Consider the following 24709-nt stretch of genomic DNA (forward strand, 5'->3'; position numbering starts at 1 on the left):
TCCCAGGGAGGGCGACTTGGGGGGGGGTGCTGGGACATAGAACCCAGGCATCCGGGGCTCAGCCTCTGGGCCTGTTGTTCCCCCCAAACTGCGACACAGGCCTTTCCCTCCCCGCCCCCGGCTCTGTAGAGCCTGCCCTTATCTGTGGGCCTGGGTGGCTCCGTTATGGGGTGGGGCTGGCGAGCGGGGGCCTGGGCAGCCCTTGCTGGGGGTGCGTCAGGCAGTGCTGGTTGTTCGTCCTCAGTGCAGGACAACAGGTAATGGGGGTCAGCCGGGGAGGCAGAGGGGGCCAGTGGGGGGGGGAGCATGGGGGGATGGTTAGGGGATGCAGGGGGCTGCTGGGGGACTCATCTGCGGGGCTGGTTAGTGGGAAGGGGCAGCTGAGGAGGACACACCTGGAGGGATGGGGGGAGCAGGGCATAACCTAAGGGGGGGCTCAGTTGGTAGAAGTGATTAATCCTGGAGGGGTTTTGGGGGTGTTTCTGCTGGGGGGGCTCAGCCAGCTGGGGGCCATCAGCAACCCGGTGACACCAACAACTCAGCCCCATGGCTTGTTAGGGGGCCCTGCCCCTTGAAGGGGCACCGGCTCTGATCTGGCCCCACAGCGGGGGGGGTGGCGCTGAGTCCTGAGGGGCAGGGAATGGGGCCTGGGCGGTGCTGCGCCCATAAAATCCCCTAGGCATTTGGGGCATCATTCTGCTAGGGCCTCCCCTCTGCTCCCCATCCATCCGTGCCCCCCCCCGCAACCCTCTCCCCACAGCTGCGTTGGGTGGGCCCCCCCATGGCTCTTATCAGCCTCCAGCAGACACGGCCCCGCCCTGCTGCTGGGGAGAGATGGCCAAGTGAAAGGGGTGGAACCCAGGCTCCCAGCAACCTCCCCCCCACTCTAACCACTAGACCCTGCTCCCCTCCCAGAGCCTGGGACAGAACCCAGGAGTCCTGGCTCCCAGCCCCGCCGACTTTCACACAACCTCGGCTCCATAAAGACCGACAGGACATGGGACGGAGACGGGTCCCGTCCACCCACCTCCGCCCACCCTCCAATCCCGCTTGGTGGATGGGCCCTTCCAATGCTCCCACTCAACCTGTCCCCCTATTGTTACTCCTCTGGGATGGGGGGGATGAGTCATTTGGAGGGGGGGTCTCCATGGGGGCACTGGTGCGCTGGAAGGCGTCGATTTCTGCCCACCTTGATCTATCGACAGACAGGTGCTTACCAGTGTGGCTGTACTGAACCAAGGTGCCCCCCCCCGTTCCCATTTTCAGATTTGCCCCTCCCCCCCAAAAAAAATCCTGGAGGGGCAAATTTGGCCAATAGGCCAATCACATGCTTCAGGGCTCCCGAGGGTCAGGAAGGAAATTCTCCACCTCCGCCATACCCCTCCAGGCACAACTGGCCAGGTGTATCTGCGTGTTCCCTCCTCCCCCAAAGAGCTGGGGGGGTGGGGATGTGCCGTGCTGCAGGGCGGGGGTCCCGGATGCCTGAGTTCCTCACGCCCTTTCTTTCTCCTCGGCAGCACCACAATCCGGCATGATGGCTTCCTTCCTCCAGCGCTGCCCCTTCCTGACCCGGGACCCCAGCGTCTTCTTGGTCAAAGCTCGCCCCCTGCTGGTGAGCAGCGCCCAGCGATGTCCCGTCATGGTGGCTCGGACCCTGATGGGCTCCTCCCCAGACCTGCAGAGGGGGATGGACAACCCCATCCTACTTGGTGAGCAGTGGTGGGGCTGGCAGCCAGGACACCTGGGTTCGCTCCCCGTCTCTGGGAGGGGAGCGGGGTCTAGTGGTTAGAGCGGGGTGGGTGTGGGGGGGGTGCTGGGAGCCAGGACTCCTGGGTTCCATCCCTTTCACTTGGCTGTCTCTCCCCAGCAGCAGGATCTGTCTCCCAGGTGTCAGGGTCCCCAGAAGCAGCCTCCAGCCCTTCCCAGACCCACTGCCCCTTCATGGAGTCGGAGGTGCGGGGCGGACGGAGCCGGATCGTTCAGCGCGCTGGGCCAGAGGTGCAGGAGGATGTGAAGGTCTACAAGGCAGGTGAGGACTGCTCTGACCAGGAGGCCAGGCTCCCAGCCCCTCCCCTGCTCTAACCACTAGACCCCACTCCCCTCCCAGAGCCAGGGAGAGAACCCAGGTGTCCTGGCTCCCAGCCCCACACACTCTAACCCACTCGCCCCCCATCTCTGTGCCCCTCCAGACCCTCTCAGCTCTTTGCTCCTCGAGGTCCAGTCCAGCCTCCGGAAGAAATTTCTGAGCCATGAGGGGCCGGGGCCCGACGCCCGGCTCCTCCCCACCCACCTGCTCCAGGACAACATGCCAGGTGAGGCCTGATACCGGGTTAGATGGGCCCGTGGGTCTGAGGGGAGCCATCGGGTCGGACGGAGGAGACGCCTGGGGGGGATACGGAGAGGGGATGGACAACAGTGGTTTGACTGTGGGGTGCTCTTCTGGGGGGCCCTTCCTTCCCAGCTAGCCATAACCAGGTCTTGTGAGCCTCACCTGTCTTCCCCCTTGGCTTATATAGCCCTGTGGGGGAGGAACTGGGGGGGCTCCTTCCACCCAATCAGCTCCCTCAGCAATTAGCCTGCTTGGTTAATTGACCTCCTCTGCCAGCGGCCTTTCAACCCGGGCTCAGTCCAGATCAGCAGGCGGGGAGCCAAAGGCATCCGGCTCATGGAATGACCGCCCCCCCCTCCACTGGGGCCCCCCCAACATTCAACTCAGCCTCCACCCTGGACCCCCCTTGGTGAGATTCATAGACACCCCCCAGGCCAGAAGTGACCCCCCCCAGTATAGCGCAGGCCAGAGAACACCCCCCCACCCCCACAATAATAATTCCTGGAGCAGATCCCTTCGGAAAAACGGCCCAGATTGACTTAAGAAATCAAACCTGCGACCGCAGTGAAGGTTTAGGGACACCCGGAGCATGGGGTTGCCTCCCTGCCCCTCTTGGCTACCAGCCATTGCTGGATCTAGCCTCCAGGAACTTCTCTGAACCCAGTTATAGTTCCGGCCTTCACAACATCCTGCGGCAGGGAGTTCCGCAGGTCGGCTTGCGCCACGGCCTTGTGTTTGTGTGAAACCAGCCGCCTCTTGAATTTGTGGGGGGACCCCTGGCCCTTGTGTTAGGGGAAGGGGTGAATGACGCCCCCCAGTTCCCTCTCTCTGCACCAGTCCTGAACACAGAGCCCGCGCTCACCTCCCGCCTCCGTGGGCTCTTTTCCGAGCTGAACTTTTCAGTCTCCTACGGTGGCTCCTCCAGCCCCTGGGTCGGTTTCCTTGCCCGTCTCTGCACCGTTCCCAATTCGAACAGAGCTCTCTGGAGCCGGGGCGCCCAGCGGGCCAGGGCTGGGGGGCCCGGGGATATTCCCTGGCTGATTCCCCAGCCCTGTCCTAGACGCCAAGGTCTCCTGTGGGAGTGGGAGCCGTGGATTCAGGACCCCGCCCTCCGCCACTGCGCAGCCCCCCCCCCACTTGCCCCACAACTCTGTGACCCCTCCCTCACGCCCCCACTCTGCAGGCCTCCCCTTTTGCCCCACAGCTCTGGAGGGGGGGATACCGCTGTGTCGGGGGGGGTCTCTCTCTGACCCTGCTCCCCCCTGCAGGCTCCGGGACCTTCTCCTACGATTCCTTCCTGGAGGGGCGGCTGGAGGCCAAGCGCCGGGATCACACCTACCGCGTCTTCAAGACGGTGACGCGCCGGGCGGACGCCTTCCCCTTCGCCCGGGCGGCCGCGGGCCCCGAGGTCTCAGTCTGGTGCAGCAACGACTACCTGGGCATGAGCCGCCACCCGCGGGTGCTGCAGGCTGCCATGTGAGAGGGTGCCCCTCACTCCCGACCCACAGCCCCTGCCCCCCAGCCCTGCCGGTGCCCCTCACTCCCGACCCGCAGCCCCTGCCCCCCCAGCCCTGCCGGTGCCCCTCACTCCCGACCCGCAGCCCCTGCCCCCCCAGCCCTGCCGGTGCCCCTCACTCCCGACCAGCAGCCCCTGCCCCCCAGCCCTGCCGGTGCCCCTCACTCCCGACCCGCAGCCCCTGCCCCCCCAGCCCTGCCGGTGCCCCTCACTCCCGACCCGCAGCCCCTGCCCCCCCAGCCCTGCCGGTGCCCCTCACTCCCGACCCGCAGCCCCTGCCCCCCCAGCCCTGCCGGTGCCCCTCACTCCCGACCCGCAGCCCCTGCCCCCCCAGCCCTGCCGGTGCCCCTCACTCCCGACCCGCAGCCCCTGCCCCCCCAGCCCTGCCGGTGCCCCTCACTCCCGACCCGCAGCCCCTGCTAGCCTGGCCCTGGGCTCCCCCCAGCCCTGCCGGTGCCCCTCATTCCCGACCCGCAGCCCCTGTCCCCCCAGCCCTGCCCCCGCCCCTCACTCCCGACCCGCAGCCCCTGCCCCCGCCCCTCACTCCCGACCCGCAGCCCCTGCCCCCGCCCCTCACTCCCGACCCGCAGCCCCTGCCCCCAAGCCCTGCCGGTGCCCCTCACTCCCGACCCGCAGCCCCTGCCCCCCCAGCCCTGCCGGTGCCCCTCACTCCCGACCCGCAGCCCCTGCCCCCCCAGCCCTGCCGGTGCCCCTCACTCCCGACCCGCAGCCCCTGCCCCCCCAGCCCTGCCGGTGCCCCTCACTCCCGACCCGCAGCCCCTGCCCCCCCAGCCCTGCCGGTGCCCCTCACACCCGACCCGCAGCCCCTGCCCCCCAGCCCTGCCGGTGCCCCTCACTCCCGACCCGCAGCCCCTGCCCCCCAGCCCTGCCGGTGCCCCTCACTCCCGACCCGCAGCCCCTGCTAGCCTGGCCCTGGGCTCCCCCCAGCCCTGCCGGTGCCCCTCATTCCCGACCCGCAGCCACTGTCCCCCCAGCCCTGCCGGTGCCCCTCACTCCCGACCCGCAGCCCCCTGCCCCCCAGCCCTGCCGGTGCCCCTCACTCCCGACCCGCAGCCCCTGCCCCCCCAGCCCTGCCGGTGCCCCTCACTCCCGACCCGCAGCCCCAGCCCCCCCAGCCCTGCCGGTGCCCCTCACTCCCGACCCGCAGCCCCAGCCCCCCCAGCCCTGCCGGTGCCCCTCATTCCCGACCCGCAGCCGCTGCGCCCCGTGCCCCTCACTCCCGACCCGCAGCCCCTGGCCCCCCAGCCCTGCCGGTGCCCCTCACTCCCGACCCGCAGGCCCTGCCCCCCAGCCCTGCCGGTGCCCCTCACTCCCGACCCGCAGCCCCTGCCCCCCAGCCCTGCCGGTGCCCCTCGCTCCCGACCCGCAGCCCCTGCCCCCCGTGCCCCTCACTCCTGACCCGCAGCCCCTGCCCCCCCAGCCCTGCCGGTGCCCCTCACTCCCGACCCGCAGCCCCTGCCCCCCCAGCCCTGCCGGTGCCCCTCACTCCCGACCCGCAGCCCCTGTCCCCCCAGCCCTGCCGGTGCCCCTCACTCCCGACCCGCAGCCCCTGTCCCCCCAGCCTTGCCGGTGCCCCTCACTCCCAATCCGCAGCCCCTGTCCCCCAGCCCTGCCGGTGCCCCTCGCTCCCGACCCGCAGCCCCTGCCCCCCGTGCCCCTCACTCCTGACCTGCAGCCCCTGCCCCCCAGCCCTGCCGGTGCCCCTCACTCCCAATCCGCAGCCCCTGTCCCCCAGCCCTGCCGGTGCCCCTCGCTCCCGACCCGCAGCCCCTGCCCCCCGTGCCCCTCACTCCTGACCCGCAGCCCCTGCCCCCCCAGCCCTGCCGGTGCCCCTCACTCCCGACCCGCAGCCCCTGCCCCCCCAGCCCTGCCGGTGCCCCTCACTCCCGACCCGCAGCCCCTGCCCCCCCAGCCCTGCCGGTGCCCCTCACTCCCGACCCGCAGCCCCTGCCCCCCCAGCCCTGCCGGTGCCCCTCACTCCCGACCCGCAGCCCCTGCCCCCCCAGCCCTGCCGGTGCCCCTCACTCCCGACCCGCAGCCCCTGCTAGCCTGGCCCTGGGCTCCCCCCAGCCCTGCCGGTGCCCCTCATTCCCGACCCGCAGCCCCTGTCCCCCCAGCCCTGCCCCCGCCCCTCACTCCCGACCCGCAGCCCCTGCCCCCGCCCCTCACTCCCGACCCGCAGCCCCTGCCCCCGCCCCTCACTCCCGACCCGCAGCCCCTGCCCCCAAGCCCTGCCGGTGCCCCTCACTCCCGACCCGCAGCCCCTGCCCCCCCAGCCCTGCCGGTGCCCCTCACTCCCGACCCGCAGCCCCTGCCCCCCCAGCCCTGCCGGTGCCCCTCACTCCCGACCCGCAGCCCCTGCCCCCCCAGCCCTGCCGGTGCCCCTCACTCCCGACCCGCAGCCCCTGCCCCCCCAGCCCTGCCGGTGCCCCTCACACCCGACCCGCAGCCCCTGCCCCCCAGCCCTGCCGGTGCCCCTCACTCCCGACCCGCAGCCCCTGCCCCCCAGCCCTGCCGGTGCCCCTCACTCCCGACCCGCAGCCCCTGCTAGCCTGGCCCTGGGCTCCCCCCAGCCCTGCCGGTGCCCCTCATTCCCGACCCGCAGCCACTGTCCCCCCAGCCCTGCCGGTGCCCCTCACTCCCGACCCGCAGCCCCCTGCCCCCCAGCCCTGCCGGTGCCCCTCACTCCCGACCCGCAGCCCCTGCCCCCCCAGCCCTGCCGGTGCCCCTCACTCCCGACCCGCAGCCCCAGCCCCCCCAGCCCTGCCGGTGCCCCTCACTCCCGACCCGCAGCCCCAGCCCCCCCAGCCCTGCCGGTGCCCCTCATTCCCGACCCGCAGCCCCTGCGCCCCGTGCCCCTCACTCCCGACCCGCAGCCCCTGGCCCCCCAGCCCTGCCGGTGCCCCTCACTCCCGACCCGCAGGCCCTGCCCCCCAGCCCTGCCGGTGCCCCTCACTCCCGACCCGCAGCCCCTGCCCCCCAGCCCTGCCGGTGCCCCTCGCTCCCGACCCGCAGCCCCTGCCCCCCGTGCCCCTCACTCCTGACCCGCAGCCCCTGCCCCCCCAGCCCTGCCGGTGCCCCTCACTCCCGACCCGCAGCCCCTGCCCCCCCAGCCCTGCCGGTGCCCCTCACTCCCGACCCGCAGCCCCTGTCCCCCCAGCCCTGCCGGTGCCCCTCACTCCCGACCCGCAGCCCCTGTCCCCCCAGCCTTGCCGGTGCCCCTCACTCCCGACCTGCAGCCCCTGGCCCCCCAGCCCTGCCGGTGCCCCTCACTCCTGACCCGCAGCCCCTGCCCCCCGTGCCCCTCACTCCTGACCTGCAGCCCCTGCCCCCCAGCCCTGCCGGTGCCCCTCACTCCCAATCCGCAGCCCCTGTCCCCCAGCCCTGCCGGTGCCCCTCACTCCCGACCCGCAGCCCCTGCGCCCCAGCCCTGCCCGTGCCCCTCACTCCCGACCCGCAGCCCCTGCTCCCTGTGCCCCTCACTCCCGACCCGCAGCCCCTGCCCTCCCAGCCCTGCCGGTGCCCCTCACTCCCGACCCGCAGCCCCTGCCCCCCAGCCCTGCCGGTGCCCCTCACTCCCGACCCACAGCCCCCTGCTAGCCTGGCCCTGGGCTCCCCCCGCCCTGCCGGTGCCCCTCACTCCCGACCCGCAGCCCGTGCCCCCGCAGCCCCGCCGGTGCCCCTCACTCCCGACCCACAGCCCCCTGCCTGCCTGGCCCTGGGCTCCCCCCAGCCCTGCCGTTGCCCCTCACTCCCGACCCGCAGCCCCTGCTAGCCCAGCCCTGTATGCTGACCCATCTCTCCCCTTTAGGGACGCCCTGCAGCACCATGGCTTGGGGGCTGGGGGCACCAGGAACATCTCGGGCACCAGCCAGTACCACGTGGACCTGGAGCGGGAGCTGGCCCAGCTCCATCGCAAAGACGCTGCCTTGTTATTCTCCTCCTGCTACGTTGCCAACGACTCTACCCTCTTCACCCTGGCCAGGATGATGCCCGGTACCAGGACGCCTGGGTTCTCTCCCTGGCTTTGGGAGGGGAATGGGGTCTAGTGGTTACAGTGGGGGGGTGGGGCTGGGAGCCTGGACTCCTGGGTTCTCTCCCTGGCTTTGGGAGGGGAGTGGAGTCTGGGGTTTAGCACGGGGGTGGGCGGAGAGCCAGGATGCCTGGGTTCATTTCCCAGCTCTGGGAGGGGACCAGGACGCCTGGGTTCTGGTCACAGCACTAACCCACCCCTCTTTAGGCTGTGAGATCTTCTCAGACGCGGGGAATCACGCCTCCATGATCCAGGGCATCCGCAACAGCGGGGTCCCCAAGCACGTCTTCCGGCACAACGACCCCCAGCACCTGGCCCAGCTTCTGGGCCACAGCCCCCCCGGCATCCCCAAGATTGTGGCCTTCGAGACCGTGCACTCCATGGATGGTAGGGACCCCCTGCCCTGCTCCCCCACGGTCCCACCCCTCCCCCCACATCCCAGGGACACCCCCCACAACTGCTCCCTCTCCCCCCGCAGGTGGGATCTGCCCCCTGGAGGAGCTGTGTGACGTGGCCCACGCACACGGCGCCCTCACCTTCGTGGACGAGGTTCACGCTGTGGGGCTGTACGGCGCCCATGGGGCAGGCATCGGGGAGCGTGACGGGGTGCTGGGCAAGGTCGACATCGTCTCCGGCACCCTGGGTGAGTCGGCAGGGGGGCGGGCGCTGGGGGGCTGGGCAGGAGGGCACTCTCCCTTGGCAGTCAGTGCTGGGCACTGGGGGGCGCTGTGGGGCAGGGAGCAGGGCAGAGGGCAGTGTCCCCTGACAGGCAGGGCTGGGCACTAGGGGGTGCCATGATGTGGGTGTCTGGGCCGGGGGCACTGGCAGGCAGGGTGGGCATTAGCAGGTGCTGTGATGTGGGGGGTTCTCCCCGGAAGGCAGGGCCGGGCTTTGTGATGTGGGGGGCTGGGCAGGGGAGTGCCATGCTGCATGGTGGGGGGCTGGGTGCTGTGCGGGGCTGGCCAGGGGGTGCTGGCAGGCAGGGCCAGGCACTAGGGGCCGCTGTGATGTGGGGGGCTGGGTGGGGGGCTCTCCCCGGCAGGCAGGGCGGGCGCCGTGGGGTGGGGGTTTGGGCAGGGGGCTGGGCAGAGGGCATTGTCCCCGGGCAGGCAGGGCGTGCACTCGGGGGCTCTGTGATTTGCGGGGCTGGGCCGGGGGCTCTGAGGGGTGCCGTGCTGTGGGGCGGGGACCTGGCCAGGGGGCACCGTCTCACCCCACTCCCCCCCGCCCCCAGGGAAGGCCTTCGGCTGCGTGGGGGGGTACATCGCCAGCACGGCCGCCCTGGTGGACACGGTTCGCTCCTACGCGGCCGGCTTCATCTTCACCACCTCGCTGCCCCCGCCGGTGCTGGCGGGCGCCCTGGCCTCGCTGCGGGTGCTGGCAGGGCCCGAGGGCCGGGGGCTGCGCCGGGCCCACCAGCGCAACGTCAAGCACCTGCGGCAGCTGCTGATGGACGCCGGGCTGCCCGTCGTCAACTGCCCCAGCCACATCATCCCCATCCGGGTACGGCCGGACGCCTGGGTCCTCGGGGAAGGGGGTTGGGTTGAGCAGGGACGTGCTGGGAGCCAGGACGCCTGGGTTCTCTCCTCAGCTCTGGGAGGGGAGCAGGGTCTAGTGGTTAGAGCTGGGGGGGGCGGGGAGCCAGGACTCCTGGGTTCTCTCCCTGGCTCTGGGAGGGGAGCAGGGTCTAGTGGTTAGAGCGGGGGGGGGGCGGGGAGCCAGGACTCCTGGGTTCTCTCCCTGGCTCTGGGAGGGGAGCAGGGTCTAGTGGTTAGAGCTGGGGGGGGGCGGGGAGCCAGGACTCCTGGGTTCTCTCCCTGGCTCTGGGAGGAGAGCAGGGTCTAGTGGTTAGAGCGGGGGGGGCGGGGAGCCAGGACTCCTGGGTTCTCTCCCTGGCTCTGGGAGGAGAGCAGGGTCTAGTGGTTAGAGCGGGGGGGGGCGGGGAGCCAGGACTCCTGGGTTCTCTCCCTGGCTCTGGGAGGAGAGCAGGGTCTAGTGGTTAGAGCGGGGGGGGGCGGGGAGCCAGGACTCCTGGGTTCTCTCCCTGGCTCTGGGAGGAGAGCAGGGTCTAGCGGTTAGAGCGGGGGGGGGGGCGGGGCGGGGCGCCGGCACACCAGGAGGGGAGCGGGGCCTAGTGTGTTGGAGGTGTCTGTGTGTTTGTGTGTGGGGGGTGTGGGAGGGAGGGGCTGTTTCCCCGACTCCTGGGTCCCACCCTTGTCTCTCCGGCTCCCCCCGCAGGTGGGCGACGCGGCCCTGAACTCCCGGCTCTGCGACCTTCTCCTGTCCCAACATGGCATCTATGTCCAGGCCATCAACTACCCCACGGTGCCCCGGGGCGAGGAGCTGCTGCGCCTGGCGCCCTCCCCCCACCACACGCCCCCCATGATGGACTACTTCGTGGGTGAGGGCAGTGGGCTGGGAGCAGGGGATGGGCCAGCTGGAGCTGGGGGGGTCAAACGGGAGGGAGGTGGGGGCTGGGAGGGGCCATATGGGGGGCAGTAGGTGAGGGATGGAGGTCCCATGGGGGAGGGGAGATTAGGGGCAGCCGGGGGGGGGGCTGGGGTCAGAGGTCAGGGTCCCGTGCCAGTCCCCTCCTACCGCTGGTGCAGTGAGGGGATGGACGGGTACCTGGGGGGGGGCACAGAGGTCTCACCCCATCTCTCCCCCCCCAGAGCGGCTTGTGCAGGGCTGGCATGCCGTGGGGCTCCCCCTGCAGCCCCCCGCGTCCTCCGCCTGCCACTTCTGCCAGCGGCCCCTGCACTTCGCCCTCATGAGTGAGTGGGAGCGGGATTCCTTCGGCAGCCTGGGGGCCCAGTGCATCACCAGCAGTGCGTGAGCCCGGACGGACCCCCCCCCGCGCGGGACGGACCCCGGGGCACGACCTGGCCAGGGCTCAAAATAAAGCACCTCAGCTTGTGTCCGTGTCCCTGACTGCGTGGAACCCAGGCGTCCGGGCACCCATCTCCGCCACTGCTCCTCTCCCAAAGCCGGGAAAAGAACCCCGGCGTCCGGGCTCCCAGCCCTGCCCCCGCTGTCACCCATGGAATCCTGGGCCGGCTCTTCCCCCGCCATGTGGGTCCCTGGGCGCCCTGCCTGGTGGGGGGGCTGGGGGAGCGGGGCTAGCCCGGGTGCTCCAGCCTCCCTTGGCTCTGGGCTGGGGGGAGGAGAATGGGGGTGGCGCTGGTGTGGGAGTGAAGGCCCCAGGGGGTGGCCAGTGGGATCTAGCGGCCCCATGTGGCAGGGTGGGGAAGATAATCATGGTTGCACTTGGCCATGGGGCAGCCCCATGGTGCTGGGGGGGGAGGCTGTGCGTGGGAAGTGTTGGTCCTGGTTAGGTGAAGGGGGGGATGGTGTTTCCCATCTTGCTCGCTCTCTGCCCCCCACCTGCTCCAGAGCCAGGCTGCCCCCCCGCCCCCGCTTGCCAATGAAAGCACATTTAGTTGGGGGGGGGCGGCTCAATGAACCACAGCCCCCCCCTGAAGTCTTCAGGCACTCACGGTACCAGCCCCCCCCCCCCCAATCGGCAGCTCGGGGACAGGGGCTCATCAGCGGGGCTGGGAGGATTCGGGGGGGGAGGGGTTTTAAAAAAATGTTTACATGTTGCAGTCGCTGGCATTAAGTTCTTTTGTGTGTCCCCCCCACCCGCTGGGTGTCCCATGGGTGGGGGGTGGCAGAATTCGGGGGCGCTTCCCTCACCCCCCGATTTCCCCTTTAGTGTCCGAGTCATAGAGGAAAGGGGGGTTCTACTGCGTCATGAATATCGGGGTCCCCCACCAGCACCTAGACTCACAGACGATGGGGGTGGAAGGGACCCCAGGAGGTTCTCGTCCAACCCCCTGCTCGGAGCAGGACCAGCCCCAACAAAATCATCCCGGCCAGGGCTTGGTCCAGCCAGGCCTTAAACCCTCCAAGGATGGGGATTCCCCCACCGCCCTAGGGAACCCACTCCCGGGCTTCCCCCCCTCCTAGGGAACCCCCTCCTTGGGAAACCGTGTTTCCTAATATCCCACCTAGACCCCCCCACCCCACTGCAACTCGAGGCCATGGCTCCTTGTGCGGCCCCCGCTGAGACCAGCCGAGCGCCATCCTCTTGGGGACCCCCCTTCACTGGCTACTGTCAACCCCCCTTCTCGTCTGCAGACGAGATAACCCCAGCCCCCTCAGCCCCTCCTCGTGACCCTCAGCCATGTGCCCCGGCCCCCTGATCATTTCCGTTGCCCCCCGCTAGACTCTCCGATTTGTCCACATCCCTTCTGTCGTGGGGGGCCCAAAGCTGGACGCAGGACTCCAGACAAGGCCCCCCGAATAGAGGGGAACAATCCCGCCCCTCGATCGGCTGGCAACGCTCCTACTAATGCAGCCCCATGTGCCCTTGGCCAGCTCGCCTGCCACCCCCCAGATTGGAGTATCCGGCTCCCCCCCCAGCACGTGGGGCTGGGGGGGGCTCCTGCCTCCCACAGTTGGAAAACAACTTTATTTTCTATAAAACTTTCTTTTTGGGCAAAGAAGAAAAAAAGCCCAAGGGGGGGACGGTTCCGTGATCCTCCCTCCAGCGGACTGTGCCCCCCCAGGTGGGGGGGCTCCCTGCTCACGGAGGGGGGCACAAGGCAGGGTTTAAATGACATGGCAGTAATTAGTCCATTGGGTCTTTTATGGGGGGGACTTTTGCTTCCCCCCTTCTGCCCTCCCAGCAGACATAGCACGGGGGGGGGCTGTTAAAACCCCTTTGTGGAGGTTACAGACTCTCAGCGGTGGCCAAGGCAGCCCCCCCCCCCCGAGTCTTTCGCATTGTACTGGGGGGGGGAATCAGGTGACTTGGTCACATGACCAGCCCCACAGGTGGGTCCTGATGGGCCTCCTCCGAGCCCCCGCCCCATTAGCTCCTGCCCCCCCTTGCTCTCTGTCTCTGACCCCCCCCCATTGGGGAGGGTCGCCCCAACACGGCAGGGACGGGGGAGGAGCAGCTGGGCGCCGGCCGGACGCCTGGGTTCCGCTCCCCGCCCCCGCTGAGTCCGTCTGGCCAGGGAGCCGAGCCGGCGGACGCTGCTGGAGGCCGGGACAAGCGCTGGGTGGAGCCATCGGCATCTGGGCCCCCCTCCGCCCCCGAGTGAGTGAGAACCCAGGCGTCCGGGCTCCCCCCGCACCCCAACCCACAAGATGCCACTCCCAGAGAACCCAGGCGTCCGGGCCTTACCCCTGAGACGCAGGTGTGGGGGGATGGGGGTGGTGAACGGGGCGCGGGGGACCTGGATAGCAAGGGGTGGGTACTGGGGGGGCCTGTGCGGTCGCGGGGAGAGGAAGCAAGAGGGGCGCACGCCCCTGCCGCCCTCCAGGTCTGGGTCTATGTTCTAGTCTTGGGGGGGAGGCCCTTGGGGGCCGGGTGGATTAAAGGCCTGGGGGGGCGGGAGGAGTGGAGGGCTGAGCAGGGCAGGGGCTGTGGTCCCTGGTGGCTGCCACAAGGTGAGGCGATGCAGAGATGGGGTGGGGGGCTGGGACTCCTGGGTTCTCTCCCGGGCTCTGGGAGGGGAGTTGGGGGGCTGGCAGCCAGGACTCCTGGGTTCTCTCCCCGGCTCTGGGAGGGGAGTTGGGGGGCTGGCAGCCAGGACTCCTGGGTTCTCTCCCCAGCTCTGGGGGGGAGTGGGGGGCTAGTGGGTTAGACCAGTGGCCCCTGGGGGTCCATCAACTTCTCTAGAGATTTGCCTGGTTCAGTGGTTCCCAAACTGGTGGCCGTGAAATGCTCGGGGGGGTTCTCAGGGAACCCCCCCAACGGGGGACAGACAGAGCTGTCCCTGGGCCCCCCAGCCCGGAGCCCCTGGACTTCCAAGAGCCGCCCGAAGCCGGCTTCTCTCTCCGAGGCGATTATTCTGCTGCTTTTACAACGAAGGAGCAGCTGGGCTTGGTCCTAAAATGAGGCGGCTGAAGAAGAGCGAGTCGGCGCCTCGCTGTCCGCTGGGTTTTGCCCGGGCGGCTCAAGACCCGAATTCTCCGAGCTGGCGCCTAAATCCCTCTGAGCTGGCGCCTAAATCCCTTCCGGCGGTTGGGGGGGCCCGGGCGCCTGCTGCCCTTTTCCTCACCTAGAAAGGGGCGCCCTAAACCCGAGGGTCCGTTCCCGAGAGCCCGGCTTTGATCGACCCTGCTCGGGCCAAGGAGACACGTTCCTGGGGGCGCGGCCCGGGTTGTAACGGGGGGGGCGGCAGACTGACGGGGGGGGCCCGGGTTGTAACGGGGGGGGGGCGGCAGACTGACAGGGGGGGCCGGGTTGTAACGGGGGGGGGCGGCAGACTAACGGGGGGGGCGGCAGACTGACAGGGGGGGCCGGGTTGTAACGGGGGGGGGGCGGCAGACTGACGGGGGGGGGCCCGGGTTGTAACGGGGGGGCGGCAGACTCACAGGGGGGGGCCCGGGTTGTAACGGGGGGGGCGGCAGACTCACAGGGGGGGCCGGGTTGTTACGGGGGGCGGCAGACTGACAGGGGGGCCCGGGTTGTAACGGGGGGGGGGGCGGCAGACTGACGGGGGACCCCCCCCATGTACAGCGCAGCCCTAGGGTGCAAACGTCCCTGGGGGGCGGGGGCCCTTCAGCCCCGAGGCAGGAAAAGTTCTGGCCACAATATTTCGAGCTCCGGCCAGTCCCAGGCCGCCGCCGGGCGGGGGGGACCGGGACCGGGACCCGGCACCTCCCGCCGCCCCCAGGCTCGGCGGTGGGGAAGCCGCAGAATCGCTGGGCGGGGCGGGGGCTTATATAAGACCCTCGGACGCCACCTAGCGGCCGCGCTAGTGAACCGCGCCCTCCCGGCAGAAGGGCGCATGCGCGGCTCCTCCGGCCGCCCCATTGGCTGGTCTGCGGCGCGGCGGGCTATAAAGCCGGGCGCGGCCGCCGCGCGGGGAGCGGCGGCTGCTGCTGCATCCGGAGCAGGGGCTGCAGGGAGCGGCCGGGGCTGGGCTGCGGGACCCAGGCGTCCGGGGGTGCTGGTCTGGCTGGGCGCTGGGCGGACCGGACCGGGCTCTGCCCTGGGCCTGCCTGGCTCTCGCTGCAGCGTCCAAATCCGTGAATAAAGAGACAGTGTGAACACGCCCGTAAACAGCGCCAAGGGCTGGAAATGCCCCACCCTTTGGAGGGCTGAGTCTGCAGGTGTCCCTGGTTGGTTCCTGCGTCCGGTGGCTGCCCGCCCCGCCCCCAGGTTCCCAGCCCCTTTTGAGCAGAGTAGCAGCCTCCATCGGGATTCTCAGAGTGTCCTTGTATATCAGGGTTGGAAGGGACTTCAGCTAAGCCAGAGACCCCTGCCCTCTAGGGCTCATTATACCCAGTGACCTGGGGAAGTTTGAACTCACTTCATCGGATGCATACTGTGGAAACTGCAGCAGACTTTATATATACACAGAGAATATGAAACGTTTCATAGCCAATCCAATCCCGTCAACAGCCTTCTGCAGGAAGTGCCTTTGTTCCTTTCCTGAGCCAGCTTGTCACCTGATTCCTTTGTTCTCCAACCCCTCAGCTTTCACCTTGCAAGGGGGGGAACCCACACCTGCCCTCACCCTTACCCCACCAATCCTCTCATGAGTGTCGTGGGGTTCCCCCCCCCCCTTGCAAGGTTAGGCTAGAAGGAATGGTAGAATTGGGCCAAAAGTAAAGATGGGCACTAGCCTAACATTGCCAGCAGACACTCATGAGAGGATTGGAAAGGCTGGAATCCTCTCATGAGTGTCTGCTGGCAATGCCCCTACTTGAACCTCAGTTCAGGAACCTCATCAGTATTAGGCTAGTGCCCATCTTTAAAAAAGATGGCATTTTGGACTAAGTTAGTTAGCCTGCTAAACCCAGGGTTGTGAGTTCAATCCTTGAGCGGGCCATTTAGGAATCTGGGGCAAAAATTGGGGATTAGCCCTGCTTTGAGCAGGGGGTTGGACTAGATGCCCTCCTGAGGTCCCTTCCAACCCTGATATTCTATGATTCTAAAAGAAATCTTTGCAGGGGAAGGGCCCCGGAAGAGCTGGGGAGAGAACCCTGGCTTCCCCCACAAACAATGACACCAACCCAGTGTCTTTCATCTTCTTTATTTATAAAAATAGATGGAGTTTCCCCTTCTGTACAACCCAGGAATCCAGGCTCGAATTCCTACAGGAATGATTTGAGGGAGGAAAAAAAACACCCCCTCACGAGTGCCCCTTGCTGGCCCAGCGGAAGAAGTCGCAGCGGGCACGGGGGTCGCTGGGGCGCCCAGGGGGCTGGGCGCACACGTAGAAACGCCGCCCACGGTTGGGGCCGGGTTTGCGGACGGTGCGCAGGGCACAGGGCTGCCTGTGAGCCGGGCAGCAGGGTGGGGGGGCCGGGCCGGGCAGCACTGCACGCCAGCGGGCCGGGCAGCTGTCCTGGGTGCCTGCTGCCTGCCCCATCATCAGCTCCCTGGGCACCAAGCCATTGCAGGGCTCCCGTTGTCCACCCTGCCCTGGGGCATCCTGGGCCATCTCCTGTGTCCTGTGCCCTGGGGCATCCTGGGCTGGCTCTTGTCCACTCTGCCCCAGTGCATTTGGGGTCGTGCCTGTCCTCAGCTGGCCCTGTGAGGCTCTGAAGTAGCTCAGCAGGTCCCCTTGCCCCCTGGGTGGGCGTCTCCCCCTCTGTGTGGAGCACCCCCGCCCCGCCCCGGCCGCCTGACATGTCGCGCCCACTCCCCGCTCCACCCTGACCAAAAAGCGGCTGAGCTTCTGCTGGGTGCCGGCGAATTCAGGCATGTGGCGGGTGCAGAGCGGGGGGCAGCGGCGCGCCGGCAGGAAGGTGGCCGCCAGCTCGGCCAGCACGGGGCAGTGGTCGGAGCCGGGCACCTCGGGCAGGACGCGGGCGTCCCGCAGCTCGGCCAGCGCCAGGGCCCGGTCAGCCAGGACGTAGTCTAGCCGTGTGCCGTAGTTGGTGAGCCGGGCGCCGGTGTCGATGCGCCAACAGGTGAAGGCATAGGGCTGGCTGGGGTGCAGGAGGCGGAAGGTGTCGACGAAGAGCCCCTGCCCGGGGGGCCCGTCTGGCACCCATAGGAACCCATCCAGCCAGCGCCGGCCTGGGTGCTCCTGGAACGCTTCCTGGGGGAAGGAGAGGGGAGAGTCAGTATTCTGGAGAACCCAGGAGTCCTGGCTCCCTGCTCCCTCTACACCCCACTCCCCTCCCTGAGCTGGGGAGAGAACCCAGGTGGCCTGGCTCCCCACCAACCCCCCAGATTAGAGGAGGGACCCCCCTGGGCACTAACCAGGTCCCCGGGCTCGCAGTGGTCGATGGGCCGATGCGATGTGTTAATGTCCCCCAAGATCACAACGTGGCTGGAAGACAAAAAACAGGGCCGGGGGGGTCAGGGGTCTGGAGGGAGGAGACCAGGCAGTGAGAGGATGGGGAGGTCTCTAGTCCCAGGAGGGGCTCTGAAGGGGGGTGGTGGAGAGACAAGACCTGGGTGGGGCTATGGGGAGGGGAGGGGCCTGGATCCTCCAGGAGATGTGCGGGTGGCCTGGATCCTCTGGCTTTGAGAGGTGCTTGGGTTTGGGTTGAGGGGGAGGTCAGGGGAGATTGAGGGGAATACGAACCCCGTCTCTCAGCAGCGCCTCGGCCCAGGTAGGGAGGTGTTGTGGATTGGGGGGGGCAGGGTACCTACCCCCCGTCTCTCAGCAGCGCCTCGGCCCGGCCCTGCAGCAGGCGGTAGAAGGATGCCTGGTAGGCGGTGCGCTCGGGGCGCTGGGGGTCGGCCCGGGGGCAGTACACGTTGATCACCGTCAGAGTGGTCTCCTGCTGTGCTGAGGTGCTGCGGGGGGGGGTGCAGAAAACACGTGTGCGGGGGGAGGGGGTCAGGCTGGCATCTGCCCCCCCTGGCCCCAGCATTTGGCAACAACCATCCCCCCTCACCTGGCCCCCTGCCCCTCCCAACCCAGCACTCTGTGGGCACCTGCCCCACAGCTCCTCACCCCACAATCCTCAGGGACAATACCCCATGGCCCGCAGGGGTCCCCACGCCCCTCACCGTATGCGGTGGTGGGTGATCACCGCGCGCCCCTCGCTGTCCAGCGCCTTCAGCTCTTGGGGTGTGAAGGCCCCTAGGTCTCCGTAACACCCCACGGCACCGCCCTCCCCAGGCTGGGCCAGGAGCCCAGAGAGCCCCTCCTCCGCTGCCAGCGGGGTGGCACTGTCCTTACAGAAGGTCGCCACACCTGATAGAAAGGAGAGAGAGAACCCAGGAGTCCAGTGCCAGCCCCAGCTCTGGGGGGGCGGGTGTCTAGTGATTGGGGGGGGTACTGGAAGCCAGGACGCCTGGGCCCCAAGCCCCGGTTACCTGAGTAGCCGCTCCGGGTGCGGCAGAAGCTGAAGTAGGAGTTGTAGCCATCCACCATGGCCAGTGGCTCCTCCAGCAGGTCCCCTGGGGACACGGGGTCACCGCAGGGTCAGGCTGGGCTCTGCCCCCCTCTCCCCATCGCTCTGGGGGCAGGTTGGGCCTGTCTGGCCCCTTGTGCACGGTGCCCTTTGACCCCTGACCCCCATCGCTAGCCCTGCCCTTTGTCCTCTGCCGCCCCCCGCACTTCCCTGGCCATGCCCTGTGACCCCCCACTTCCCCTGACCATGCCCTTTGACCCCTACCCTGTGACCCCCCACTTCCCCTAGCCATGCCCTTTGACCCCTGCCCTGTGACCCCCCACTTCCCCTGGCCATGCCCTTTGACCCCTACCCTGTGACCCCCCACTTCCCCTAGCCATGCCCTTTGACCCCTGCCCTGTGACCCTCCTTGCCATGCCCTGTGACTCCCTTCCCCACGGGACCTCCCACCCCAAGCCCTGCTCTGCTCCCCTCCCCTGGCTCCGCCCCTGTGACCCCTGACCCCGCTCACGCGTGACGCGGGTCTCCTGCAGGCAGATCACGTCCCCGCCCAGCGCCCCGAGCCCCGCGGGGCCCGGCCCGGCCCGGAGCCCGGCCACGTTCCAGCTCAGCAGCCGCATCCCCCGAGCCCGCCGCGCGGGAGCGCCGCCTCCGTCACTTCCGCCCCGCCCCGGAAGTGATGGTCTGGGAAGCGGGAGCGGACTAGAAACGCTCCGAGCCCCGCCCCCTGCTGCCAGAGCCCCGCCCTCATATGGCCGCGCCCCATGGGGTAGCCCCTCCCCCTCAGGACCACGCCCCTTGCTGGTAACTGAGACTTTATTGGGCTCTCAGGCAGGTTCCTCCCCAATTGCCCCAGGAGGCTCCGCCCCTTTCTCCATCATGCCCCTCCCCCTTCTCTGCTGGCTCCTCCCACGTGCAGCTGGCTCCTCCCCTCAGCGCTTCTTCTTCTTGTCCTTGGGGGGGCGGCTCCGGCCGTCGCCCCGGCTCAGGCTGGCGCGGGACAGAGACTTCACCAGCGACAGGATCCGGCTGGGCTTCCTGCCTGCAGCCGGGGCAGAGAACGGGGCCGGGCATCAGCCTGCCTGGGGGGCCGGGCGTGTCCCCACTCGGACCCCAGACCGCCCCTTCGCAGCGGGACCCTGGCGGCTCCCGCCGGCACCGCTGACCGGGCTGTTACAAGTCCGGCTCCCTGCCTGCCAGGCCCGCACGGCTCCCCAAGTGGCCACCAGGTCCTTCGCGGAGCTCGCATCCCCGCACCCTCACCCCAGCCCAGAGCCCCTCTCCCGTGCCCCACCCCAGAGCCCACACCCCCAACTGGAGCCCTCACACGCCCCCTCCAGCACCCCAACCCCGGGCCCCAGTCCTGTGAGGGTGGGGCAGAGGGAGGGGCGGGAGCCTGAGTGAATGGGGGCGGGACTTCAGAGAAGGGGCGGGGCAGGAGGCGGAGCAAGGTTGTTTGGTTTTCTGCCATTAGAAAGTTGGCAACCCTCGGTGGCAGAGGGATGGGCAGACGGAGTGCACGGGGGTCGGGCCGCAGGGGCTAGCTGGGGGATGCAGTGGGGGAGGGCTGGGCTAGGGGGCTGTCACGCAGGGAGAGCAGCTGGGGGGACTACTCCGGGTTCCTACTCCGGGTCTGCGATGATTTGCTCCGTGTGGTTCCCCCTCCTCGATCTGCCCGCCTGGAAATGAAATGATGAAACAATGAGACCCTGAGATCCCCCCACGCCTCCCCCCACCTTCCCCTGATCTCCCAGGCCCTCCATCTCCCCCCCATGCCTCCCTTCCCCCTGACCTTCCCATCTTCCCCCCACCTTCCCCCCCACCCCCCCCCCCAACCTCCTCCAACTCTCACGGCTCCATACCCCCGGCACCTCCCATTGCCCCCAACCCGCCGGATCCCAATTTCCTCGGCCCTCCCCCCACCCCCTCACCTGCTGGACTCTTTCTTCTTGCTCAAGGGGCTGCTCCCCTGGCTGCCCTGCAGGCTGCCCTGGTTCTTCTCCTGGGGGGCCAGTGACCCCCCTGGCGACTCAGCCTGGCTCCTGCGCTCCCCTGTGGACCCGCCCCGCTGCGACCCCCTCCCCACGCTGGGCGGCTTGCGGGGCAGCGAGGGGCTGAGGCTGGGGGGGGTCCGGCTGCGCAAGCTCTCTGGGTCATCCCTGGAGGGGCTGGCGGTCCGGAGACTGCGGACGCTCAAGGCATCCGGGCCCTCTTCCTCGGCGGCCAGTGACTCCAGGCTCTGGGGAGGACAACGGGATGGGTTAGAGCTAGGGAACCCAGGAGTCCAGGCTCCCAGCCCCGCCTCCCTGAGCCAGGGAACTCAGAAGTCCTGGCTCCCAGCCGACCTGCTCTAACCACTAGACCCCAAGCCCAGCCCTGGGGGGAGCAGCTGGTGGTGTCTCACCCCGGTGGTGTCCTGGCTGATGCCTCGAAACAGGGGTTCCCCGAAAGCCCCGGGGTCTCCGGGCAGAGCCTGGCCTCCGTAGCTCCCCTCGGCGGGCGGCCGGAGGAGGTTGATGATCTGCACCCACACGTCGAAGAGCTCGCAGTGGGTGTCGCCCTGGGGGCAGAGCTGCAGGTAGAATGAGCGGCCACTGGCCAGCTTGAGCCGCAGCTGCCGCATGTCGCTGTCGTGCACTGAGATCTTCACAAACCGCAGCGGGAGCAGCCTGCAGGGACAGCAGGGGGCTGCGGGTCAGGAGTGAGGGGCACCGGCAGAGCTGGGGGGGGGCCCAGGGCCGGGCTAGCAGGGGCTGCGGGTCAGGAGTGAGGGGCACCGGCAGAGCTGGGGGGGGCCCAGGGCCGGGCTAGCAGGGGCTGCAGGTCAGGAGTGAGGGGCATTGACAGAGCTGGGGGGGGGCCCAGGGCCGGGTTAGCAGGGGCTGCGGGTCAGGAGTGAGGGGCACCGGCAGAGCTGGGGGGGGGCACCGGCAGAGCTGGGGGGGGCCCAGGGCCGGGCTAGCAGGGGCTGCGGGTCAGGAGTGAGGAGCACCATTTATGGGGGGGGGGTCTCACCTGGTAAGCTCCAGTGCCTTGGCAGGGGGACCCCGGCGGCCCCGGCTCTCCTCGGAGGGGACCACGGGCCGGGCCAGCAGCAGCACGTTGGGCACCAGGAGGGCTGGGCTGGTGCAGGCCACGCCCACCGTGACCACTCGGACACGATTGTGCACGTCCACCACCTCCCCGCGCTTGCTGATCTGTGGGTGGGGCGTAGAGGGGCAGGTTAGTGCATCCCCCCTCAGCTGCTTAGCCCCAGCTGTTTGCTGCCCCATAGGCCCGCCCCCAGCTCTGCCCTTCCCCTATAGCCCCGCCCCCAGCTGAGTCCCCGCCCCTATAGCCCCGCCCCCAGCTGAGTCCCTGCCCCCTATAGCCCCGCCCCCAGCTCTGCCCTTTCCCTATAGTCCTGCCCCCAGTTCTGAGCCCCCGCCCCCAACACTGCCCTTCCCCTATAGCCCCGCCCCCAGCTGAGCCCCCGCCCTTCCCCTATAGCCCCGCCCCCAGCTGAGTCCCCGCCCCTATAGCCCCGCCCCCAGCTCTGCCCTTTCCCTATAGCCCCGCCCCCAGCTGAGCCCCCACCCCCAGCTCTGCCCTTTCCCTATAGTCCTGCCCCCAGTTCTGAGCCCCCGCCCCGTACCTGTATGAAGTCGCTCTCGAATATGGGGGCGTACTGGAAGATCTCGTACTCGCCCGCCCGGAGCTGGCGCTGCAGTGGCCCCATGGCCGTGTTCATCAGCCCTCGCGCCTGGTCGCAATCCGCCGTGTAATACGGCAGGACGAACTCCTCGTGCATCGTCCCAGCAGCCTAGAATATAGGGGCAGGGAGCCCGGACGCCTGGGTTCTCTCCATGGCTCTGGGAAGGGAGTGGGGTCTAGTGGGCTAGAGCAGGGGGGGCTGGGAGCCTGGACTCCTGGGTTCTGTTTGCAGCCTGGAGAGTGCCGGGCTTTTTGGGTGTAAGCCCCCCCCACCGCAGACCTGCTGGTCCTGCAGCCCCAGGTGCCTCTGCCCCCCACCCCATTGTGATAGTGGCGGGGGTGACACAGCCAACGTCGGGTGGGGTTGTAGCAGTAGGAAATTTCCCAGCTATCTTGAGACCCCCTCCCAGCTCTGAACCTCTCCCGCAGCTCCAGGCTTTCCCATAGTCCCGCCTCCCGAGGTCCAAGCCCCGCCCCCTAGTTCCATGCCCCGCCCCCTATTGGGGACAGTTCTATCCCTTGGGAGGGACCAGCCCCTTTGGGGTGGGGGGGTCTCTGTAGCCGCTATTTTAGAGGAAGGGGAGCTCACTCCCCCGCCCGGCGTATGGGGCTGCAGCTCACCTCTGCGGCCCCTCTAGGGGGCGCTCGCAGCGACAGCAGCTGGGGGCGGTCTCCAGCTCCCACTGGCCCCACCCCCTTTCCCCCCCTCCCCGTGCCTGGCGAGGGTAAATTATAACGTCACACTCCTCTCTATGACATAATGCGGGGGGAGCAAATCTAGCACATGCCACACCCAAGATGGCGCATCAGTAGCGGCCATTGTGGCAGGGCCACACCCAAGATGGCGCACATGGGGCGCCCTCCATTATTTCCGACACAATAAATATGGCGTCCTTCTCCCGACCGCACTGAGTACTCATCCGACACATCCAATATGGCGCCCACGCAACAGCCTTTCCAGGCCTCTACCAAGATGGCGCCGGCATTCCAGTGCTCATTCTGCCCCCCCTGCAACAGAGGCTGCGTGATTTAAGTTCCAGCCTGGTTCCCTGCAGGAGGACTGGGGTAAGGGGGAATTAACATCTCCCCCCCCCCCGCCCCAGCAGTATCTCACCCCTGCACCCAGCTCTTGCCACCCCATGTCCAGCCTGGAGCCAAGATCGCAGAGCCGAGGGGCTGCAAGTCAGGAGTGAGGGGCACCAACGGGGCTGGGGGTCAGGTACTAACAGAGCAGTAGCCTGGCTCTGAGTCCCCCACACCCCAAACACCGCCCCCAGGATCTCTAGCTGCTCCCAGTTCCACAAGCAGGACCAGTTTGCAAAGGAGAACTGCAGGGTCCCACTGCGTGGCTGAGATGACAGGGTAGGGAGGAGCCGTTTAGATTTATTAGGAACAGGGGAAACTTTGGGGAAAGGGGAGCCTGCCCAGGAAGGACGGGCTAGACCTGAGCCAGAGTACCAGCACTTAGTTTAAAAACCACTCTGCGACCTTTTTAATGTTAAGGGCTAGGGGAAGCCAGGAGGTGGAGGGGAGCACGTGTTCTAGCCAGGATTATTAATGGAGATTCTCTATGTTCTAATAAGGGGGAAGAGGATGGAAGAGGATAAAATAAGGGTAAGATCTGATGAGAAACAATCAAAATGACAGGTTTCAGAGTAGCAGCCGTGTTAGGCTAGAGCCACAAAAAGAACAGGAGGACGTGTAGCACCTTAGAGACTAACAAATTTATTTGAGCATAAGCTTTTGTGAGCTACAGCTCGCTTCAGCGGATGCATTCAATGAAGTGAGCTGTAGCTCACAAAAGCTTATGCTCAAAAAAATTTGTTAGTCTCTAAGGTGCCACACGTCATCCTGTTCTTTAATCAAATGAGAGAGTCCCATTCAATTACATCATGTAATGGGAGAGAGCTAAAAAGTGACAAGTTTTTGAAGTGCTTATATACCAATGCTAGAAGTCTAAATAATAAGATAGGTGAACTAGAGTGCCTCATATTCATTGAGGATATTGATATACTAGGCATCAGAAACTTGGTGGAATGAGGATAATTAATGTACCAGGGTACAAAAATATATCATCAGAATGACAGAACAGGTCGGGCTGGTGAGGGAGTGGTACTATATGTGAAAGAAAGCATAGAATCAAGTGAAGTAAAAATTATAAATAGATCAAGTTGTACTATAGAATCTCTCTCCATAGTAATTCCATGCTCAAATCCCTACTGCTATATTCTTATTATTCATTACTGACCACCTGACCAGGATGGTGACAGTAACTGTGAAACGCTCAGGGAGATTATAGAGACAATAAAAACAAAACACTCAATAATAATAGGGGATTTCAACTATCTGCATATTGACGGGGCACATGTGCCCCCAGAACAGGATGGAGAGATAAAGATTCTTGACACCTTAAATGACGGCTTCTTGGAACAGCTAGTCCAGAGAGGCAATTCTTGATTTAGTCTTTAAGTGGAGCACAGGATCTGGACCAAGAGGTGAATATAACTGAACTGCTTAGTAATAGTGACCATAATATAATTAAGTGTAACATCCCTGCGAGGGGAAACTACCACTGCAGCCCAACTCTGTAGCATTTAATTTCAGAAAGGGGAACTACCCAAAAACAAGGTGGTCAGTGAAACAGAAATTAAGCAGTATAGCACCAAAAGTGAAATCCCTGCAAGCTTCCTGGAAACTTTTTAAAGACACCATAATAGAGGCTCAACTTAAATGTACACCCCAAATTAAAAAAAAACAATCGCAAGAGAACCAAAAA

The 24709-nt window shown here is 67.1% G+C and overlaps 3 protein-coding genes across 5 annotated transcripts; 1 reads left to right on the plus strand and 2 right to left on the minus strand.

Annotated features, from left to right (window-relative positions):
- The first annotated feature begins 148 nt into the window (after positions 1–148).
- ALAS2 (5'-aminolevulinate synthase 2) lies at positions 149–10815 on the plus strand. 2 transcript variants are annotated; one of them, XM_073321528.2, is made up of 11 exons: positions 149–257; positions 1518–1709; positions 1868–2029; positions 2190–2312; positions 3598–3805; positions 7678–7862; positions 8107–8286; positions 8378–8542; positions 9134–9402; positions 10138–10300; positions 10572–10815. In XM_073321528.2, exons 2-11 carry the CDS (start codon positions 1532–1534, stop codon positions 10733–10735), a joined length of 1797 nt encoding a protein of 598 aa, XP_073177629.2. In that variant the 5' UTR covers positions 149–257; positions 1518–1531; the 3' UTR covers positions 10736–10815. The 2 variants fall into 2 exon arrangements, with proteins under 2 accessions (XP_073177629.2, XP_073177630.2); XM_073321529.2 differs by having other exon boundaries at positions 1871–2029.
- Positions 10816–15940: 5125 nt separating this feature from the next.
- Positions 15941–18912, minus strand: APEX2 (apurinic/apyrimidinic endodeoxyribonuclease 2). 2 transcript variants are annotated; one of them, XM_073321535.2, is made up of 6 exons: positions 18752–18912; positions 18203–18286; positions 17894–18080; positions 17531–17677; positions 17135–17204; positions 15941–16970 (listed from the first exon to the last, which is right to left on the minus strand). In XM_073321535.2, exons 1-6 carry the CDS (start codon positions 18858–18860, stop codon positions 16056–16058), a joined length of 1512 nt encoding a protein of 503 aa, XP_073177636.2. In that variant the 5' UTR covers positions 18861–18912; the 3' UTR covers positions 15941–16055. The 2 variants fall into 2 exon arrangements, with proteins under 2 accessions (XP_073177636.2, XP_073177637.2); XM_073321536.2 differs by lacking the exon at positions 18203–18286 and having other exon boundaries at positions 18752–18911.
- A 130-nt stretch (positions 18913–19042) lies between these two features.
- LOC140902000 (Golgi-associated RAB2 interactor protein 6) lies at positions 19043–22517 on the minus strand. The gene is made up of 6 exons (XM_073321558.2): positions 21875–22517; positions 21256–21437; positions 20645–20909; positions 20172–20479; positions 19867–19919; positions 19043–19282 (listed from the first exon to the last, which is right to left on the minus strand). Exons 1-6 carry the CDS (start codon positions 22028–22030, stop codon positions 19173–19175), a joined length of 1074 nt encoding a protein of 357 aa, XP_073177659.1. The 5' UTR covers positions 22031–22517; the 3' UTR covers positions 19043–19172.
- Between the last annotated feature and the right edge of the window lie 2192 nt (positions 22518–24709).

Source organism: Lepidochelys kempii, chromosome 23, assembly GCF_965140285.1.
Source record: "Lepidochelys kempii isolate rLepKem1 chromosome 23, rLepKem1.hap1, whole genome shotgun sequence".
Classification (NCBI taxonomy): domain Eukaryota; kingdom Metazoa; phylum Chordata; order Testudines; family Cheloniidae; genus Lepidochelys; species Lepidochelys kempii.

Coding starts and splice junctions, on each gene's coding strand:
- ALAS2 (XM_073321528.2), top strand. CDS start 1,532: ATGATGGCTTCCTTCCTCCAGCGCTGCCCCTTCCTGACCCGGGACCCC. Junction 1,710..1,867: donor GGACAACCCCATCCTACTTG/GTGAGCAGTGGT, acceptor GTCTCTCCCCAG/CAGCAGGATCTGTCTCCCAG. Junction 9,403..10,137: donor GCCACATCATCCCCATCCGG/GTACGGCCGGAC, acceptor CTCCCCCCGCAG/GTGGGCGACGCGGCCCTGAA.
- APEX2 (XM_073321535.2), bottom strand. CDS start 18,860: ATGCGGCTGCTGAGCTGGAACGTGGCCGGGCTCCGGGCCGGGCCGGGC. Junction 18,287..18,751: donor GCAGGAGACCCGCGTCACGC/GTGAGCGGGGTC, acceptor CCGTGTCCCCAG/GGGACCTGCTGGAGGAGCCA. Junction 18,081..18,202: donor CACCCGGAGCGGCTACTCAG/GTAACCGGGGCT, acceptor CCTTTCTATCAG/GTGTGGCGACCTTCTGTAAG.
- LOC140902000 (XM_073321558.2), bottom strand. CDS start 22,030: ATGCACGAGGAGTTCGTCCTGCCGTATTACACGGCGGATTGCGACCAG. Junction 21,438..21,874: donor TCGAGAGCGACTTCATACAG/GTACGGGGCGGG, acceptor CCCCACCCACAG/ATCAGCAAGCGCGGGGAGGT. Junction 20,480..20,644: donor TCAGCCAGGACACCACCGGG/GTGAGACACCAC, acceptor TGTCCTCCCCAG/AGCCTGGAGTCACTGGCCGC.